The sequence below is a fragment of the Equus przewalskii genome, chromosome 14 (assembly GCF_037783145.1).
Source record: "Equus przewalskii isolate Varuska chromosome 14, EquPr2, whole genome shotgun sequence".
Taxonomy (NCBI): domain Eukaryota; kingdom Metazoa; phylum Chordata; class Mammalia; order Perissodactyla; family Equidae; genus Equus; species Equus przewalskii.
In genome coordinates this window covers 13,388,781-13,410,070 of record NC_091844.1, presented here as the reverse complement: position 1 = coordinate 13,410,070, position 21,290 = coordinate 13,388,781, and the positions used below count along the sequence as shown (strand labels likewise).

Sequence of the window (21,290 nt, the reverse complement as noted above, 5' to 3'; positions counted from 1 at the left end):
GCTCTACTCCCAGCACACCCACCCGGGCAACTCCCTGACCGCTGGGGCCTCACTCCCACAGCATCCTGAGCAAGCCCGTCCCTATGAAGCAGATGTGAAGGGCGCTGCCTTGGACAGCACAATTAGAGAGGAAGGAAGGAAGAAAGAAGGCTCCTTGTTCTGGACGGAGGGTTAGAAGGAAGAGGTAGCAACATCCTTCCTCCCGGTCTCCCTGGGAAGGGGCTGAGGGTTGGGCTGTGGGGACACAAGAACCAACACGTACTGAGCACTCACCTCTGCTGAGAACCCTGCCTGGTGCTTTAAAGGTGAATTCTGATTCATTTCCCCTTCATTCTTTCAACTCCTATTTGCCGTGCGCCTACTGTGTGTGCCCTGTGTGGGAAGCTGAACACAACAGTGAACAGTGAACGAGGCAGCAGGGCCCCTGGCTGTGTTGACCTCTTAGGTTAGCAGGGGACAGAACCTGACTACCACACCATTAGCTGTTACAATGGTAATAAATGCTGCGTGGGGGAGCGCAGAGCCTTGGGAACATGACAGAGGGACCACATGCAGGCTGGGACCTTTCCCAAGAAGGGACATCTGCCTGGCTCTGAAATGGACATGAAAACTAACCTGCGAAAAGTGGGGGTGGGCTTGCTGGGGAGCACAGCAGGGTGTGAGAAGGGACAGAGAGGGGTTATGAGGGGCGCTGGAGACTGGAAGAGAACTTGGGCCTTGATCCTGGGGGCACTGGGAGGCTACAGTGGGTGACAAGGTGGCTGGGGATGGGGCCGGGAACTTCCCACCATATCCACCTGTTCTGTGCAGGGATTGACCAGTAACATCAGCATCACCTGGGAACTTGTCAGAAATGTGGATTCTCTGGCTCCACCCAGAGCGGCTGAATCAGAAACTCTAGGGGTGGGACCCAGCTACTGAGCAACACCTACTTTAAAAGATTAGGGAGACTCTTTTGAAAGTGGGGACCAGCTTGTCTTATGCTAAAGTCTTTACTTCCAGAAAAATCAACCCAAAACAATGGGCTAGATTTCATTTACATTTCAAGCTCCCTCCGCTCCCTCCCTCCAAACTCACGTTACTTTCCCCAACTTCCTTCCTCCTCCTGGAAAGGCTGCCAGCCTCCCCACTGGGGCTGCTGAGGTCTCGCAGGCCCCACCCCAACCCCTGCCAAACGTCTTAATTTCCTTCTCCTTTGGTTCCTGCTAATCGTTTAATCTGACCTCGCGTTTTGGACACAAAGTAGAGGACGGCTATTATGGCAAGACTTTCAGAGAAAATCTGAACACACTGAGAAATGCTATGGAAATGAGAGATAACCATGAAAAATAAGACATCTGGGCAAAGTTTAAAAGGACCAGGCATGCTCAGCCTTGAGCGAATGTCACCGTGGGGAGCCGCGGTGACAGTTTTCTCATGCATGAGGAATGCACACAGGAGAAAGGGATCCGTTTTCCCACTCAGCAGCCAGAGCAGAACAAGCAAGATCGTCTTAGGTTTCAGCGGAGAAAACATCTGTCCTGTGTTTGAGCCCGAGGAGAGGGGGAGCTGCCAAGAGGGGTGGTGAGATCATCCTCGCCCAAGACGCTGGAGATGAGATCACCGTGGCCAAGGTCGCTGTCCATCAGGGCCGACCACAGCGGCCGGCCCCTTCCCGCACCGTCTGGGGCCCCCCAGGCTCTGCGAGGGGTCTCCCCGTCACCTGGCAAACCCGCCTCCCAGGCATGGCCAGCGCCAACTCGAAGTCACTGTGTTTTGCTCGAGGTACCCAGGAATCCAAGGGACTCATGCGCCTCTGCAAACTGTGTCAGACCTTGTTGCCTGGAGACCAGGATGCCAGGCATTCGTTTCACGGAAAAGCCCATGTATTGCTTTCCTACAGCCACCTCCTATCTGCCCAGTAACAGCAGCGGCAGCCGCAGCCATCACAGCAGTAACAGCTCAGAGCTCCCAGGCACTTGCTCTGTGCCAGCGCTACACACACAGTCCTCTCACTCATGCCTCAACACTGTCATAAGGCCCATTTTACAGGTGAAGACCCTGAGGCTTAGAGAGGACTACTGATTTGCCCATGGCCCCACTGCTGGTCATGTCCAGCTGAGATCTGAGCCCAGGGTTCTGAGTTCAGAGCCCGCGATTACAATAAAGCCACTACATTGCCAGGAATGAAGTACACGTGTCAGATGCCCAACAAGGAATTGACACAAATTTGGCCCCCCATCTCCTCCAGAGTCAGCAGGGGCTGGCACCTCAATAACATTCAGTAGAATGGAGAACAGGGACCTTTGAAAATCAGCCACTCTGTCTCCTCTGCCCCTACCCCTCTGCTCCAGATCGGGTGACATTTAAAATCAGGGGTCCCCCAGAAGGCCTCCCACTGCCCCATCTACATCACCCTATGCCTGCCCCACAGGATCCACCACCAGGCTCGATGAGCTGACAGGGCTGCTGGCCGCATGGACACCCTTCACACACCATCACCCATTCTGAACCCTAACCGGTTGCACTGGGTGCCTGCACCACCTCTACAGCTGGGACCTCAGAGTTTGTTTTTCTATTTACCCAACACTCTCCTCAGAGCATCCCTGGGGGCCACTGTGATGAGAGGGGCTACAGTGCAGACTCTGCCACAGAGGCTTCAGAGAGCCCAGATCCGATTTCTGTCCCATCTTCCCTATGATGCACTTCCAGCTTCCTCTGGCTTCTCTCCTTTTGCCTCTTTCTGGAGTCCTGAAAGGGGCTGACATGGTGTCTCCTGCTGACTGGAAGAAGCCGTCCTTCTCCACTGCCCTCTGACGCTGGGCTAGCGCCTCGGCCTCACCCCGCGCTTGCATCGCGGGCTCTTCTGGGGCCTCAGGCATTCGTCAGAAGTCCGAGGGCTCAGCTAAGGGGACCAGCTGAGCCTCTCCTGACTTGGGACTTCAGAACTGAACATCCACCTCACCCTCTTTAAAGAGCCAGCGAGAAGCAGGCACAGGAAGCGGTGCCACGGGCGGGCATGTGGCCCCTGGCTCAGAACCAAGTGCCGCGTCTACTGTGTCGCAGCTGTGCCCACTCGCAGGAAGGGCATCACAGGGGGAAGCCCCTGTTAGGCAGGCTTCCTGTGAATGGGACAGACGCAGGAGAAGTGAGTAAAGAAGGATTTCCCTGCTGTTCAGACGACTGGGTACTGATGTCAGGCCTGGAGTCAGGTGAATGAAATTTATTCCTTCTTGATGGAAAAGCTGGATTCAAGCCACAAATGTATATTCATGGGTATCTTAATTTTTCTTCCAGCTTCACCAAGCTCAGCAGAGCTTAAAGCAGGCTTTTCTCTAGTGCAAAGAGATGGAGAGGGCCCAGAGAACAGACTGCTGAGCCCTGAGGAGGAGGAGGGGTCCTTCCAGAACTTTTCTCTCATCTGTGCTCCTTCCACCCATATATGGGAAGAGGTGGGCAGCAGGGAGGAGGCAGAGATGGTTTCTGGAGGTCTGGTCTCAGGGACTCCAACCTGTGATGTGAATGCCACACCCTCAACATCCATGTGAGCATCAACAGTCCCCAGTGAACTCAGGCAAGACACGCCAGCCTTCACTCACGTGAGTCAGCTGTTAGCTGCTTTTCCAGCAGATGTGTTTGTTCTGAATGACCCATTGGCCCAGGGTCATCTTTTGTGGTTCTGTTGCCACAGAGCCTATGTTCCACCCTCCGTAACCAGCAGCACACAGCTGGCTTGCAGATGGATGGGATCCCGTGGTAAGAAGGGTGCAGAAATGTTCTCTGTGCATGGCCAACTGGCACTCCCTAGCATCTAACCAGTAACCCCGGCCACATGACACCAACTGTGGCTTGGGAAGCTGAGCTCCTGAAATGGCTACCCACCCCTGGAACATGCAGAGAATAAACAGCGAAGGATATTAAAATCAGAGTCAATTACCTTCATGGCACCCATTGCTTGAAAAGTCACAGCTAATCTCGAAGGGGTCAGTGCTGCCAGCATCGCGTTGAATCTCGCGCTCTTGTTCTTAATACGGGAATGGTACTGCCCTTCTGGAGTCACGGAACCGAACCTGTGGTCAGGGAGAGGCGGGCGGAAAGGTTAACCAAAAAGAAGAACACAGCACAACTAGAAATGAAGTCAGGTGGCTCCCACAGGCACACACAGGGAAGTCTTACAGGCTTCCGCATCCTAGAACTGCCCTCGTGAGACAGCAAGAGTCAGGGGCGGGGGAAGTGCCTTCCCAGGAGATGCTGACAAAGGCTTGACTCACTCATGGAAAGTAAAGCAGGTTTCCTGCCGCTGCTGACCTGCACTGGGCAGTGAACCCAGACAAAGGGGCATGAGGACCGCCATCATTAAACCAACACCGGAGCCTGAGCTTGAAGACTGCACATCAATCCACTTTTCTGTTGTTGAGATATAATTTGCATACCATGAAATTCCCCCTTTTAAAGAGTACAATTCAATGGTTTTTAGTATACTCACCAAGTTCACAAAGGCACAGCCATCACTGCTATCTAATTCCAAAACATTTCATCACCCCAAAAAGAAACACATACCATGCACCCCTCCTCCATGCCCCTGCAACCATTAATCCACTTTCTATCTCCATTTATCTATTCTAGACATTTCAGATAATGGAATCTTACAATATGTGGCTTTTGCGTCTGGCTTCTTTCACTCACCACATTGTTTTTAAGGTTTGTGCATGTTGTAGCATGTGTCAGTACCTCATTCCTTTTTATGGCCAAATGATTTTCCATTGTATGACTATACCATGTTTGTTTATCTGTTCATCGGTTGGATATTTGGATTGTTTCCACTGTTTCAGCTATTATGAATAATTATGCTATGAACGTTTATGTACAAGTTTTTGTGTGAACATGTTTTCAATTCTCTTGTGGACAAAATTTTCATACATGTCTAAGAGTAGAATTGTAGGGTCATATGAAAACTTTAAACTTTTGAAGAAATGCCAAACTCTTTTCCAAATCGGTAACACCATTTTACAACCCCACCAGCAATGTACGAGGGTTCCAGTTTCTCCACATCCTCACCAACACTTGTTATCGTCTGTCTCTTTTATTATAGCCACTGAAGTAGGTGCTAAATGGTATCCCAATGTGGCTTTTTTTTTTTTTAGATTGGCACCTGGGCTAACAACTGTTGCCAATCTTTTTTTTCTTCTGCTTTATCTCTCCACCCCCCCCCCCATACATAGCTGTAAACCTTAGTTGCAGGTCCTTCTAGTTGTGGGATGTGGGGCGCCACCTCAACGTTGCCTGACGAGCGGTACCATGTCCGCGCCCAGGATCCGAACCCTGGGCTGCCGCAGCAGAGCGCACGAACTTAACTACTCGGCCACGGAGCCAGCCCCTCAATGTGGTTTTGATTGGCATTTCCATAATCACAATGATGGGAACACCTTTTCATGTGCTTATTAGCCATTTGTATATTTTCTTCAGAAAAATGTCTATTCAGAATTTTGCCCATGTTTTAATTGGGTCATTTGTTTTTTTATTGTTGAGCTGTCATAGCTCCTTTTATATTCTGGATAATAGACCCTTATGATGCATATGACTTGCAAATATTTTCTCTGATTCTGTGAATTATCTTTTCACTTTCTTCATAGTGTCCTTTGAAGTACAAGTTTTTTTAATTTTGATGAAGTCCAATTTATCTATTTTTTTCTTTGGTTGCTTGTGCTTTTGGTGTCATATCTAATAATAAAACATTGCTTAAACCAAGGTCACAAAGATTCACACCTACGTTTTCTTCTAAGTGTTTTATAGTTTTAGCACTTACATTTAGATCTATGATCAACTTCGAGTTAATTTTTGTATATGGTATGAGGTAAAGGTCCAACTTCATACTTTTGCATATGGCTATCCAGTTGTCCCAGCATCATTTGTTGAAAAACTATTCTTTCTCCATTAAATTGCCTTGTCACCCTTGTTGAATATCAGTTGACCATGAACGTAAGGATTTATTTCAAGACTCTCCATTCTATTCCATTGTCTATACATATCCTATGCCAGCACCACACTGCCTTGATTACTATAGATTTGTGGTAAGTTTTCAAATCAGAAGTGTGAGTCCTCTTACTTTTTTCTTCTTTATCAAGATTGTTTTGGATATTCTGAGTCTCTTATATTTCCATATGAATTTTAGGACCAGTTTCTCAGTTTCTGCAAAAAAAAGGCAGTTGCGATTTTGATAGGAATTTCATTTAATCTGAATGTCTATTTACTGGCCCATTTTTGATCAAGTGGTGAACCGACACCCCCAAAGTGGGAGTCTTCGCTCAAAGCATCTGTGTTGCTGCTGCTCTTCTGTAGTATTGGGGGTAGGGGAGGAGCTTAAATGCCAATGGAATGGGACTAAAATCAAACCTTACTTATCAAAGAATGTTCTACGTATGCTCACATCTTCCACAGTCCCTGTAGCCCCCCAGCATTTTTCTTTCTGGTTGAGTCTGACTTTTTAATCTCTAGTGCATTGGATGAATGCTAAGCCAGTGGGTCTACCTGCTGGCAGAGGACAGTCCAGGCCATTAAGATCCCATTACAGCAGGTGAGATATGGGGAGCTCCACATCTGTGGCTTTCCTTCCCTCTTCCCCATCTCCCAGAGTGGAGCGATGCTGATAAGTGACCGGGAAATGTGCAGGCACCTCTGGGGGAGGCTGGTGGTCCTCAGACCTACTGTCATGGGCGCTTGTAGCTCCTGAGGGGTCCTGAGGGCTTCAGCAAACCCCAGAATAACTGCAAAGATGCTTTTGTTGTTTCCATTTTGTTTCCTACCAATTCACAGGGGGAAAAAAGTTAACAAAATTTGGACTATTTTATTTCTGCCACATTTGTCTTAAACTTTTGGCATCTAGGATATTTATCTGCTGGCAAGAACTTGCAGGCAACAAACAAAAGAGTCAAGTGTTAAAGGAAAATCTCCATGAAAGCAGGGAGCAAGCCTGGTTGCTTACTTTTTCACAGACTTAACTATGACTCTGGTTAAGGATTCTTATTGGACACATGAAATGCTGCTGAAAAAAGTAAAGGTAATCGGTATTTCTTAGCCTCTGAAAAAGTACTGTGAAGCCCTGGAGCTCTGGAACGTACCTGGTAGAAGCAACCTTCACCTCGTTGTTCAGCCCACCCTTAACCCACCTGTTTGACCTCACTGAGGGATGCTGGGGAATGACACGGAGCACCTTTCACATTATCCACCCATGCCACCCAAGTTATAACAGCCTCCAAAGCTGAAAGGAGGTGCCTTATTTCCTGCCACCCACAAAGGAGGCAATAACGCTAATTGCTTTATGATAGCAAAGAAAAAAATATTTCTTCAAGGAAACAACCTAAATATCCAACAGTAAGGGATTGATTATATAAATTATAGATCATTTATTTAAAAGTCTATTATGACAATATTGAAAATGATAATGCATATGTATGTTTATTGTTGCATAGAAACAAGTGACATATAATGTTAAGTAGAAATTACAAGTTAATTAATAAAAAAATATAAGTTAATTAATAAAAAAAGTTAGTTAATAAAAAGTAGAATTTATAAGTGGACTTCATTCAGTAAAAGTCAAACATCTCTCCCTCTTTAGATACATCATCATGAAGAAAAGTCTAAAAAGTTGTACATTAAAGTATAACAAACATTACGCCTGGGTAGTAGCATTTGGATAATTTGAATTTTTTCAGTTTGCTTCTCTACATTTCCAGTTAGTTGTCAGTAAACTTGCAGGAGTGGTTATGAGAAGATAGCCTCGACAGTGAGCCCCAAGAACAAGGCCTGGGTTGGGAGAGGAATGAGATCATTCAGACAGCAAATCTAAGTTAAGGAGAAAACTACTCACTTATCCAGCAGGTTCTCCCTTGGTATCCGAACCTTGTCAAAAATTAAAATCCCATTATCCACACCATGCAGACCTAGAGAGAGCAGAAACGAAATGGAGCCACAGAGGGCAAATATATGCTAGCAACAGAAATATGGGCCCTGTGACTTTCCAGCCCTGTCTCCACTGAAATTCAAAGCCCTTTATTTCACTTCCAGAATTGTTGATGCTTTTTTATTTGGGGTGGGGTGGGGATGCTGTTTGTTTGTTTCCTTGAAGAGCTGTGCCTCCTGCGTAGCCTGTGTGCTCCGGGGCTCAGGTGGGAGATGTGATGGGGACACACCTGCCTGCCCGAGCAGTTGCTGTGAGTGGGAGAGAGAGTTCTAGGCACCTGAGAGAACATCAGACTGACCCCAGAGAAGGCAGGAAAGCTGGTTATTCCCCTCAGTGATGCAGAGCTCACATTCCTCCTCCCTCCCGGTGCTTCCTCCTCAGCACACGGGGGCCAATTTGTGAAACTAAATGTCTAAAAGACAAAGGGAAATGATCACAAGGACAGCAGTGGGTGGGTGGGGTGACCTGACTCTCCAGAAGGTTCTTGAAATCTCCAGAACTATTCTAACCTCAGAGTCTGGGGTCTACTTTTTGTTCATCTCACATTTAGGGAGATTTAATCTGGGGGAAAGATCTTTATTTAGCACACGTATTTATTTAGAACATCACCCCTTGACAAGGACACACTTGCATTTAGGAGCTTACAAGGAAACCAAAGCAGACTTTCTGAAGTTGCCAGCATTCTAAATGTCTGGCACCATTTCACAAGAGCTGGGCCAAGCCCTCTGCTCTCAAGAACACTTGACACCTGAGGCATTTTCAAGGGACCAGGACCAGCGAGGGCCTCAGTCACCCCTGGAAGATACATTTAAAGTGCTCACAAACCACCTGCAGCCCATTCCTGCAGACGTGGCAGTGGTCCATAAACCCTAAGGAGCTGGGGGAGGCTATCCCCCTCCACCCAAGGATCATCTTCTTCTTCCTTCTCTCTCCTCCTCTTTCTTCTGTCTTGTTTTTCTTCTTCTCTAACCTGCTTCTTTGGCTTGGCTTGGCCTTGACTAGTGATGTCCAGTGGAGCCCACAGGCAAGGCCTGCTCTCACCCAGTGTTATGGGCTGGACTGTGTCCCCCTCAAATTCATATGTTGGAGTCCTAAACCCCAGTACCCATGAAGGTGACCTTATTTGGAGGTAGGGTCTTTACAGAGGTAATCAAGTTAAAATAAGGTCTTTAGGGTGGGCCTTCATCCAAATGACTAGTGTCCTCATGAAAAGAGGAAGTTTGAACACAGACAGGCACATGGGGAGAATGCCATGTGAATATGAAGATGGTCACCTATGAGCCAAGGAGAGAGGCCTGGAACAGCTTCTCCCTCACAGCCCTCAGAAGGAACCAACCCCACCAACACTTTGATCTCAAACTTGAGGCCTCCAGAACTATGAAACAACACATTTCTGTTGTTCAAGGCACTCAGTGTGTGATAAAACCACTCTGGCAAACTAGCATACCGAGTCAATCCTTAGGCCTCATCAAGGGCCTCAGGCGCACCAACACCAGGCTGGTGGCTCAGGGGCACTAGAGAGAGAACCTCACCCTGCCCTCTGAGAGCCACAAGTCCAAGAAGGCGAGAGGAGACAGAAAAACTCAGGGCAAAGCTGCATCATTACGAGGAAGTACAAGAGGCTGGGAGAAAATGAGACCAATGCATCTTCGTAAATGGCAATCTGCAACATTCTCTAACAGTTCCACATAAAAGACTCTAATCAGGCTTCGAAAGCAGTCTTCTCTGCCTTCCCTGTTTTCAGTGTTTTGGTGAGTTAGGTCAGACTCTCCCTGGGTGGGTTGGGGAGCAGGCAGGAAGTACAAATGCAGGTAGGAGAGGGTCACCTGGGGACTCACCTTCTTTGTACATCATATCAATAGCCGTTACTCCGGGGTACAAGTTTCCGTCTTCATCCCGGACAGGAACGATGAAACAATGGGGCCCTAAGGAGGGCAAAGAGACAGTTACTAAACTCCCTTTTCTAAAGATATGATTCAAGCTTTATTCATTTCCTGGGACAGTATAAAATTATGTTGATTCTGAAATTCATTCAATTCTATGACTGTGCACAGCCCATAATAGTGTATAATGTCAAAATGTAATGAAAAATTTTATCCTCATGTATGTTTAGGAGATAAAGTTAGTACTGAAATTTTTACAGAATAAAAACAGCCCTGTCAAGTGGGTTTTCAGTTTAAAGTATTCGCTGGAAAATAGTAAAAGTAAAGAGAATTATTCTAGGCTTCTGGGTCGGTAACAAACCTTGAGATCTTCCATTTATGATGAGCTGGGCAAAGACCGCTGCATAATTCCCGTACATGGCATTTCCGATGTACATCTTCTCAGCATTTTCACACGGTGTGTTGATTACAAACTCCTGCACAGACACAGTAGAGGGACAGAGTTTCCTTTCTGATGGCTCATTTTGATCCCTCGGCTCAAGGCAACAAATACTGTGAAGCAGGTGCACATCATGTAGCACGAGCACTCAGGTGACTTCACAGCGAAGGGGCAACAACCAAAAATCATCTGGCTCCGCCTCATGAGGTCAACGCCACTGTGCTCTCACCTCCAGTCACACAGTTCACCTCCACCTCCCCTCTGAAAACGGCTGGCAATTAAAGTGCCTCTTCAATGCTTAATCCAATTAGGAAAGCGAGTTGCCAATTTTCGATGGACAAAAAGTGCACATCCACTCTTTCCTGGTCCCTCTTCTTTATAATGTTGGGCTGACACATGTGCTACTTGGCTGACCCTGCCTGGCTTTATTAAAGTCTTTCATCAATGCCCACCTTCTCTAGACTGAGGTTTTGACTTTTAAATAATCCCACACCAAAAGCTCTGGTGATATATATTCATCTCTCCACAACCCCTCACTCCCAAACACCCCACCTGCAAGTTTCACAGGAAAGGATGGAACGTCCAATGATCTGGGGCCCCCTGTTGAATGAGTCCTCGTCTATATGTTTCATTTTATCTGCTGGGCATTGCCCCTTCTGGATAAATCGCTTGGCTCTTCATGCCCTCCACTGTTGCCTGGGCCTTGAACATCCCTGCCTCCATGATAGGGGCCTGTTGTTTAAAAACCCACTACTAACCAAAGACCAAAACTGTGTGCCTGGATGCAAGCATGACTAACAGGCAACCATGACCTAACCCCACCACTGCTCAGAATCCTAGCCCATCCAATTTGGATTCTTGTTTTAAAGGCTTATTTAAGCCTTTAGATGATTATTTCAGAACTTGCCTCTCCATTTTCCTGATCAATGCATTAATAATAAAAGGTTTCCAAAAAAGCTTCATACGTGTAAGCTCTTAAACCGAAGCATTTGTAAACAATTCTCTATCTATAGGGGAAGGAACCTTAGAAAATGCCATCCAATTTGTCTCCATAATATGATCAGGGATTCCAGCACAAAACAGTGTGAAATTAAGACTGGTCATGAAGAAGCAGGAAGCAAACACAGGTTTTTTTGTTTTAAGTCTCTGCTCAAAACTCGGTCTTCTTTTTCCTCCTCTCCGGAAGCCAATACAGGATCATACTAGAAATTCTCCCCTTCACTTCTTGGTTCTCCCTAATTCTGCTTGTCACCGGGAATGCCCTTCAACCTCTTGTCAAGGAGGGCCTGACTATACCTGCTAACTTTGAATACAGGGTTCCTGGGACAGGCCGGCGAGTCCGACAATATCACAGATGTGGCTGAACTAAACCAACAAGCTATTGATCACATAAAGATTATCTCGGATTTCAGATTTTAAAGTATATAGACTACACTTTCCCTCTGGCCAAGAAATACAGTCTCGAAGCCTAAGGAAACATTCTCCGACATATGCTTGCACAGAAAAACTTTCAACATGTGTAAGGGCTTTTTCAGAAACATAAATGGACAAGCTGATTCTTTTGAACAGAAGTCTCTGGAGTCTGCCTTTGTCTTATCAGGCCAGCCAGGACTTCTCAAAGGAAAGAGTTATTTGAGGCTCGGTGCAGTAACAGCACCAACAACCAAAATCCATGCAGTGAGGAGCTGCTCACATCTCGAGGGTAGGAAGGGAAGCAGCAGAGAAGCATTGGCCTGGCACAAAAGAAGCTGGTGGCGCCGGGAAGAGACAGGAGGCCATTCGCCCTGAAAACATCTGATCCACTCTGGGAAAGGAGGTTTGTCACTTCTGGCAAAAACACTTGATTTGGAAAGTCTGCATCAGCCAAAATGTTGGCGTGGCACCTGGATCTAAATAATGCACACCATGTGTGTCGGTTCCTATCATAATTAGTTGGTGAAGGCCAAGAAAGTGGCCAGTGTGGGAAGCACTGAAGAACATGGCTTTGGCTAGAGAGCTCTCAGCCTCATTTGTTTTTGCTATTTAGTATCAAGTGTAAAAAGGAAACTCTCCCTCACTGCCTAACTCTCCATACCACTACCCAATCCACCGCCCAAAAGAAAACAAAACCACCAGCCCACAGGCACGAACAACTGAAAAATGCAAGAGATTGAAAGAGTCCTCGAGGGAGAGAGGGCGCATATGATACGCTCTAACATTTTAAAAGGGAAATCAACGGGAAAACACAGAACCCAATGAAGGAGAAATCCCTTCCCGCTGCGTCAATCCTCAGCGGCCCGAGTTGATGCTGGGCTGTCCTCTCTCTCACTCCCTCGGGAGGCAGTGTTCACTAGGGTCTCCTCATCGTTATGATTTCAACCCCGCGACTCCCCTGCAGGAAGCAGCAGCTGCGGAAGCACACCAGGTAGCTAAATCATTTATGCGGTTCGGGGAAAATGGGACCAACACAGGGAAATGATTTTTGTGGAAAAAAATAATTGTAAGAAGAAACAAATAAATAAGAATTGTCGGGGAGGTTTTTTTCCCCTTTAATGACAGCAAGGTGACCTTAATACTGCGGTTTAGGGGAAGAAAAAATTGGCCAGCCAAAACCCAAAAGCTGTTTAGTCAGCTCCCATCGCTGGCAGGAAAGCTAAGCTGTTCAGGGCAGTCCCGCTTGAACCTGAGACTTGCTCATTAACTGCACAGCCGTCGTCAGTTTCCAAACCTCTGAGCCTCAGTTTCTCCACCTATAAAATAGGGGCAACAATGTCTTGCCATAAGTTTTTTTTTTATGGGCAGTCATTTTTCTTGTGCTTATCAATGACGTCCCACTCGGACATCACTGGCCGCCGTGCAGAACTAGCATCAGGGCAGGAGGGCAGGCAGGGCATCCTCCCACACAACCCCACACCTGAATCTGTCATTCTAAATTCTGACCACCTCCAGTGATCAGTCGTGGGTCAGGCAAACCTGCTATCAGAAAACCAGATTCTAAAAGAACAAACTCAGCAAAAATGAAGAATAGGCTGAGTTGCCACACACATGCACATGGCCACATCCACACTCGTGCTCGTGCTTGCACGCATATATTTACACAAACTCAAGAACTTCCAAACTTATTTACTCCTTTGTAGTTCCTAGGCATACCCAATATCAAACAAGAAACTATGAAGGAGAGTGAACTAAGGAAATAGTTGCTTTCCTTATTCAGGGGTAGGAGGAGCTAAGGAGATGGGAGAAGGACTGACAAAGAAGAACTTTCACGTTAGTGGAGAGATATCAATTTAGCGCATCTTGACCAACTTTTTTTTTTTTTTTTTTAAAGATTTTATTTTTTCCTTTTTCTCCCCAAAGCCCCCCGGTACATAGTTGTGTATTCTTCGTTGTGGGTCCTTCTAGTTGTGGCATGTGGGACGCTGCCTCAGCGTGGTCTGATGAGCAGTGCCGCGTCCGCGCCCAGGATTCGAACCGACGAAACACTGGGCCGCCTGCAGCGGAGCGCGCGAATTTAACCACTCGGCCACGGGGCCAGCCCCTTGAGCAACTTTCTTTAAATTAATGAGAATGGAAGGGAAACTATTGGAGTTCATCACACACAGTAAAGGTAAGATTGCTTTGTGAAATCTTGTTTCAGTTGCCATGTGAATTTTCGTGCAGGTCACAATTAAAAACATTGCATCACTCCAGGACAGAGGACTCGGCTCCTGGTAAGGAAGCCGCAGCACAGACAGTGCCCTCCTGCCCCATGGTGCAATGGAGAGAGCCAACAAGACCTCTTCCGGTCACTCACCTGCTATTGTTGGGAAGGACAACAAAATGTCTCCAATACTGTTCTCACAGGGCATTCAATTAACGAGGTCACATAAAGTGCTTGGAGCAGTGCCTGGCACGTAGTAGGTGCTGTGTGAGCGTTGGCTGGTATTAGACTCACGAAGGCTGAGCCTGCGTCCACATCCACTAACGCACTTAGATGTTCGTTCTGACTCTGAGCCCCTTGGGTCAGAGAGCACCCACAGAGGGTGTGAAGCTGGATTCGGGAAGGAAGAGAGTCTGGTTCTGTGCAGGTGTCCTGCTGGAGCTGAACCACAGAACCATGGACAGAATCCTCACCTGGGCAGAGAGGTCAAAGGTGGCTTCGGTCTGGATCCCTCTCACATTGCTCCCGTGGCCTCTCTCAGTCATTGCGAACATCCCGCTGTATTTCTGCTCCTGGAGTTTACCAGACATTAGAAGGGAATCAGCCAGTCAGATGGCTGCTCAAATTGCAGACCCTCTCAGATCATTACGAATGTTGGTGAGAGAGGCGGGGTGAGTTAGAGATAATTATAAACATTCAGCCTGGCGACAGCCAATGTGGTAACAATATGACAGTCTCGATGCAATTTTAAAAAGATAGTCTTGAAATTCTTATTCCAAACAAGATTCTTGCTGACACTAATTCTGTTTTATCTTCTTTTTCTGCCAACACACGCACACACACACACACATACACACACACACACACATCTAGCTACTGTGAATTTTTAAGGCTCTGTGTGGAAAAGAACATCTTTGAGGTACATGCCATACCTGGAGAGGCTGAAGCCACTTAGTTACATGTCCTGGGCTTCCAAGGTTCCTGATTGCACCTCCAAATAGCCAATAAATTATTCCACACTGGAAACAAGGACAATACAGGCCATTGTTAGGAAGAGTCAATAATTTAATGACCACTAAACCCACGGGTCAACCTCCGTTCAAGGAGCATCTACTCGGCTCGAGCTTTACATAAGCCCTGCAAGTGGCGAGGCTTCCGCGCCCTTCCCCTTCACTGCCTGTCAAGCTCCAGTTCCTCTCTGCACACGTGGCTCATGTTCCCTCTCTTGGATGGAGTCAGTCCTCCATCCTCAGAGCTGCCCAGTGCACCCCATCAAATGACTGTTCCGAACTTTCATTCCGCCTTGTCTGCTCAGGATCTAGCTTAGGGCCTGAAACGTAGATGTACAACAAAGTGTTTGTGCCCTGATCCAGGTGCCGGCCACAGTCTGCAGAGATGAGTCCTGTCATAAGAAACAGCACACACGAAGGCTGACGGAAGAGGTGATGCTGCAAAACGAGCAGGCACTCAGCTTGGGATGAGACAGCCGGGGCTCAAATCCCAGTTCAGCTACCCACTGGCTGTGGAACCTTGAGCAAATGACATAGTAGCCTCAGTTTCCACATCTGAGAAATCGAGTGAATGATGAGCACTCCCACTTACTGAGCACTCAAGCCTTCTAAGCATTGAGCTCCATACACACAAGCTCATTGAGTCTCACGACAACCCTGGGAAGAAGACATCATCACCCTCCACTTGACAGATGAGGACACCGAGGTTCAGAGAGGAAAGTGACGTGTCCAAGGTTTCACCCTGAGAAAGTGGTCAGGGCTGGGGTTCAATCTCAAGCTGCCTAATGCCTAACAGCACTTCATAAGGTTGCTGCGAGGACTCAGTGAGGGCCAACTGCCAAACACTTTGTCTGGTCTTTTATCAACCCTGGAAAAGTGTTGCTGACAAGGAGAAAGAAGAGCAGGAAAAAGAGAAGGAAGAGGAGAAGGCAGACTTCAGTGGGGCATTTGAAGGGAACAGGAGACTGATTGCAAAGACAGAGAGATCAAGCGGACGACATTGGCTGCATCTGCAGGTCAGCACCCCTTCACCCCCTCCGAGCCACACAGCCCCAGTTTTCCTCTGGGAAGCCCTCCTCCTCCAGAATCAGTCCAAGTGGTTTGTGGCTGATGTTAACCTCCATCCCAGCTTTAGGATGAGCCTGGGGCCCAGGGCTGACTGATCTGCATAGTATCATCGCCATAGGGATGACGGATGGATGGATGGATCTGTGATCTGGGTGGGTACAATCAGAGTGGGTAAGCTCCTGAGGAAAAGAAGCTCTGTCTTTTTGGATGCAGTAGAACCTGGAGGAATGGGGGCCTGGTGCTGCTGGCTGCTCTCGCCATCACAAGAGCTGGTGAGTGAAGCCAACACACAGGGGTGAAGGTGGGGAGAAGGAAACAGAGACGAGAGATAAGAGAACTCGGGTCCCACACACTCACACTTGAAGCCTGCCACCCCCTGGACTCTTCAGTTACAGCAGCCAATAGACGCCCCTTCTTTTCAGAATCACTGCAATCGAATGAGCCCTAGCAGACACACTGATCCCGAGGAAGACCTGGCAGAGAAGTGGCAGGAAAGGCATCTTCACATCCTTCCATCTGAGAACTGTCATCAGCCCCTGGCAAGAACGAGTCCCGGCACCACACGCGTGTGACCAGCCTGGCGCTGACTGCCGAGCCTTCATCGACTGGCGTTCCATCGACCCCCACCGCTTGACCAGCTGAAACGCTCTGCCATCGTAACTGATGGATTTCATTAGTCACATCTGATAGACACAGTGCTTTTCGTTTGGAGAATCATAAAGCATCCTCGGAAGATGCTTGATGTCCTGCTTTCTCAGCACCCCTCTCCACAGAATCATCATGGACCCTGCATCTTGCAGTACTAATGCCAACCTGGGAAAATGGCATCCATCCAAACAGTGATATTTTTTCCCTAAACCATCTTGGAAATCGAGTTAAAGAAAAATATTTTTCTGAAACTAAAAGAGATTGAATTTTCCACCCCTAAATCTCTTTGACTGGTGGCTAATGTGTTCTTCACAATATAGTCCTTTTCTAGGTTTTAAATCCTTTCCTCCTCTTTGGAATGGGGGGGGGGGGGAGTGGATCAGAGTGTTTCCTGCACATTTTGAAAGCTCCATTCACTAAATGCTCTCAGTAGGAGCACTGGGCTGGGGGAGTGAAACCTGTAGGTTTGCAGAAAACTTCAGCAGTTAACAGAAGTCTGCAGGACTCATCCCACACAGCCAGTTAAAATGTGGGCTCTTTCCCCATGTGCTGGCCAGCGTGTTGTCAAAGCCACGTCCCCTGAATAGCAGGTAAGTTGACTAAACAGGAGCACCCGGATGGCTCTAAGCAGCTGACTCCCTGGCCATTCAGTGGAGGCCTCCTGTGAGAAGCATGGACCCTCCCTCGCCCAGGCGTAGGAAGGAGGCACCCAGCGAGCGACCACCAGGGTGAGCAGGTGAGTCAGACTGCAGTGAAGCGGACGACAAGAAGAAGGATTCAGGGTAGATTCTGGAGACAGAGCTGATGGGTGGACTTGGGAAGCGAGGACAAGAGAGGACTCCAGGTGACACCTGGGTCTTGGGCCTGGGTGCCAGATGGATGGAGGCCCATTATCTGTACGGGGGAAACTTGCAGGAGGAGCCAGGGAGGAGCGGATGGATTCGCTAAGACAGGGATGCTGAGACTGAATGAAGAAGGGCATCAATCCATTACAAGGGAGCAGCGCAACGTGTCCTCCTGAGAGGGCGCTGTGTCCACTGCTGTCATTCTGTCCAAGGAGCGCCCTGCCCCCGGCCCACCTCAGGGCACAGGACAGAGAGGTCTGTCTGTTCTGAGAGAGACTGGGAAAGTTAGTGGCAAGGAAGCACAAACAGGGAGGATACCTAACGAAAACTCTAAATATGTGCACACCTCGAACTGTTAGTTTGGGAAAGCTCTTTCTCTCCCTTCTCACTAATCCAGAAGAGAAAAAGGACAGCTACAGCATCGGGCGCCTGAGGTCATGACCGCAACACGCCCAGGGAGGGCTGGCAGCCTCCAGAGGCCACAGCCGGGGCTTCCTGGGGGCCGGGAACTGCAGCCAGGACAGGCTGAAGGGGCCTAAGGCTGGGGCCTCCGGCAGGGCCTCTTAACTTCCAAATGGTGACTAGAAAGACAGACATCGCACAGTGTCCAGGGAAGCTGGTGGAACCCAGGTTGATTTCACCTCAGTCCACCAACTGAGCCACTACCTGGAAGACCACTGGGGAGGGCTCAGGGCCACATCTTAGTGGTTACAGCCCCCACCACTCACCAAGCCCCTGCTGCATGCCAGGCATGGCATGGAGCTCCTCACAGGCATCATTGACTTAAATCTGATCACAGCCTATGAATGGGCATTAGCAGTGCCATCTTCATGAAGAGAAACCTAAGGTCACTCAGCATGATGAGTAAAAGGAACATGCCAGAACTGTGACTGAAGAATCCTAGATACTGAACGTGAACTCACATCATTCTAACTGTCTCCCCGCCGAGTTGGACCAGCAAGATCTCTCATGCGTCCGCTGTGATAGGCCAGGTCCTTCCTACACAACATCCTGACAGCGGGTCTCCTAAAGAAGCTTCAAGTGCTTTCAGGTTCTTTTCATTCCAAGAGCAAATGGGATACACTGAGGCACTGATGTGTTTTCTCAGACAATGGTGAGCCCAGAAGGGGCGGTGCTATGGACTGAATTGTGTTCCCCAAAATTTATATGCTGAAGCCCTAACCCCACTGTGATGGTAGTTGGAGGGGGTGGCCTTGGGAGGTAATTAGGTTTAGGTGAGGTCATGAGGGTGGGGCCATCTACAGTAAGAGGGTCCTCAACAGGAACTGAATCTGCTGGCACCTTGATCTAGGATTTCCCAGCCTCCAGAACTGTGAGAAAATAAATTTCCGTTGTTTAATGCAGCCCAAGCAAACTAAGACAGATAGTAAGATGGTTCAAATAAGGAAAAAAGGGAACAGCCATGGGGAAGAAGAAAAGGAAGCATGTCACATCTCTTCCGGCCTTAGAGTCCCTCCAGACTGCATCAGCGTTTTGGGCAGAAGACCTTGGGCTGGCTCCCAAGCTAGAATGGGGACTCAAAGGCCTCAGGAAAGTCTCTCCCCCTGCACCTCTCTCACTCTCCCGCCCCCTGGCGGTGAGCCGCTCTCAGAGCCAGTCCCCGCCCAGCCTGCACTTCACTGTGTGAGTACAACTGCATTTGTGCAAAGCGCCCAGGGACACCCAGAGCCTTTGGAAAACACACACCTGGAGGGAGAGAGAAAAGGGACCCAAGGTCTGCGGGGTGCAGGGGACTTTGACGAATTGATGTTGACGCCCCCTCCTCAGGTTGACAGCCAGCCCATGTGAAGGTACAAAAGGAGAGCCAACAGAGGTCACTAGCTACTCTTGGGCTGGCAGTGACATCTGGGGATGCCCTGACCAGCCAGAGCTCATAGGAACTGTTCCCAGCGCACCACATCCCCTCCCTGGACCTCTCCCTCCACCGCCAACAGGAGAGACAGCCACGCCCTCCTGGGCTGACCTCAGGAGCACAGTCTACACATTCTTCTAACAGTCCAGGATATTCAAGCACAAGGAAAAAAAATCCCCCGCAATGACTGATGCGTGGGAAAGCAAACAGGGTTAATAATAATTTTTGTTAAATTTTCAAAGTTTTTTTTTTTGTATTGTGGTACAATACAAATTACCTATTTGCCATCTTAGCCATTTTTAAGTGTTCAATTCAGTGGCATTAAGTACATTCACAGTGTTGTGCAACCATCACCACTATCCATTTCCAAAACTTTTTTATCACCCCAAACAGAAACTCCGTATCCATTAAGCAGTAACTCCCCGTTAGCCTCTTCTCCCAGCCTCTGGCAACCCATAATCTACTTTCTGTCTCGATGAATTTGCCTAGTCTAGAAATTTTATATAACTGGACTCAATAATAACTGGATACAATAATTGTCTTTTTGTGTCTGGCTTATTTGACTTAGCATCATGTTTTCAGAGTTTATCCATCTTGTAACACGTACCATAATTTCCTCCCTTTTGTAGCTGAATAATATTCCATCATATGTATATACCACATTTGCTTTATCCATCCATCTGTTGATGGACACTTCGTTTGTTTGCTCCTTTTAGCTTTGTGAATGATGCTGCAATGAACGTTGGCCTACAAGTATGTTTGAGTCCTTGTTTTCAGTTCTTTGGGGTATATACCTAGGAATGAAATTGCTGGGTCATATGGTAAATTCTGCACCTAACGTTTTGAGTAACTTCCATACTGTTCTGATTCTATGCTTTCATTTAACACTCGTGTCCTGACACTTACTAAATACCAAGAAAGTAGGGGGTGACAGTCTCCAAGGAGTTTGCCATCTAGTGGTAATGAGACGCACACAGTAATGAGACGCATGAATAAACACATCAATTTAGAAGGGGTACACACTAGGACAGACAACTGTAAGGCACAGAGGCAGATGACAACACGCAGATGGGATTTAAATTGCAGGCCCGAGGGAGGCTTCCCCGAGGGGAGGAAACTTGAGCTGGGACTTGAAGAATGAGCAGGTGTCGGCCAGGTGAGGGAGGGGCCTGTTGTGGAGTGGTCCAGAGGTGGATGAGAGGAACCGAAAGAAGGCCCATATGGCAGATCTCCTGGGGAGGAGGACAAAGCGGTATAGATGGGATCCAGAGAGGTGAGTAGGGCCAGACCACACAGGACCAGTGGGCACATCGAGAATTGGAGAGTTTTTCTTGGGGCTGGCCCTGTGGCATAGTGGTTAAGTTCGGCGTGCTCTGCTTTGGCAGCCCAGGTTCACGGGTTTGGATCTGGGTGCAGACCTGTACCACTCATCAGCTGTGCTGTAGCAGCATCCCACATAGAAAGTGGAGGAAGACTGGCACAGACGTTAGCTCAAGGCTAATCTTCCTCAGCAAAAAAGAAGAAGAAGAAGAAGAATTGGAGGGTTTTTCTAAAGCATAATGGGAAGGGGCTTTAAGCAGAGGAGTGATGTGATCAGGGAAAAATTTTTAAAGATCTGTTTCTTTAAATCTATTCAAATTTCCTGCTAAGATATTCAGGAGTAAAACTTTTTTAAATGTTTTTATTGCGGAAAGTTTCAAACAAAATAGAAGAGTATAAGGAACTCTATGACGGCCATCATGGGCTTCATCTTTGCCCCAATTCGCTTTCCCATTCTACACCTCAGGTAATCTTGAAGTTTATCCCAGACATCCTACCATTTCACCCATAAATATCTCCTATACATCTGTAAAAGATAAAGGCTCTTTTTAAAAACACAACCCTAAAACATCCCACCTAAAAATATAACAATTCTTTAATATTGTCAAATATCCAATGTTCAGATTTCCCCAGCTGGCAATTTTTC

General features: G+C 47.8%; 1 protein-coding gene across 15 annotated transcripts in view; it reads right to left on the bottom strand.

Annotated features, from left to right (window-relative positions):
• ACOXL (acyl-CoA oxidase like) overlaps positions 1-21,290 on the bottom strand; it is a 360,313-nt gene that overhangs the window by 286,771 nt on the left and 52,252 nt on the right. For 14 of the 15 annotated variants that reach the window (XR_011525900.1, XR_011525904.1, XR_011525903.1 and 11 more), the window contains exons 4-9: positions 14,813-14,899; positions 14,354-14,452; positions 10,184-10,298; positions 9,778-9,864; positions 7,847-7,919; positions 3,917-4,049 (exon numbers count right to left, since the gene is read on the bottom strand). Coding sequence is in view for 10 of the 15 variants with exons in the window: in XM_070572143.1 (XP_070428244.1) it covers positions 3,917-4,049; positions 7,847-7,919; positions 9,778-9,864; positions 10,184-10,298; positions 14,354-14,452; positions 14,813-14,899 (594 nt within the window). In the remaining 5 variants the exon portion in view is untranslated. The remainder of the gene's footprint in view (positions 1-3,916; positions 4,050-7,846; positions 7,920-9,777; positions 9,865-10,183; positions 10,299-14,353; positions 14,453-14,812; positions 14,900-21,290) is intronic. The other variant, XM_070572146.1, reaches the window with a different exon arrangement.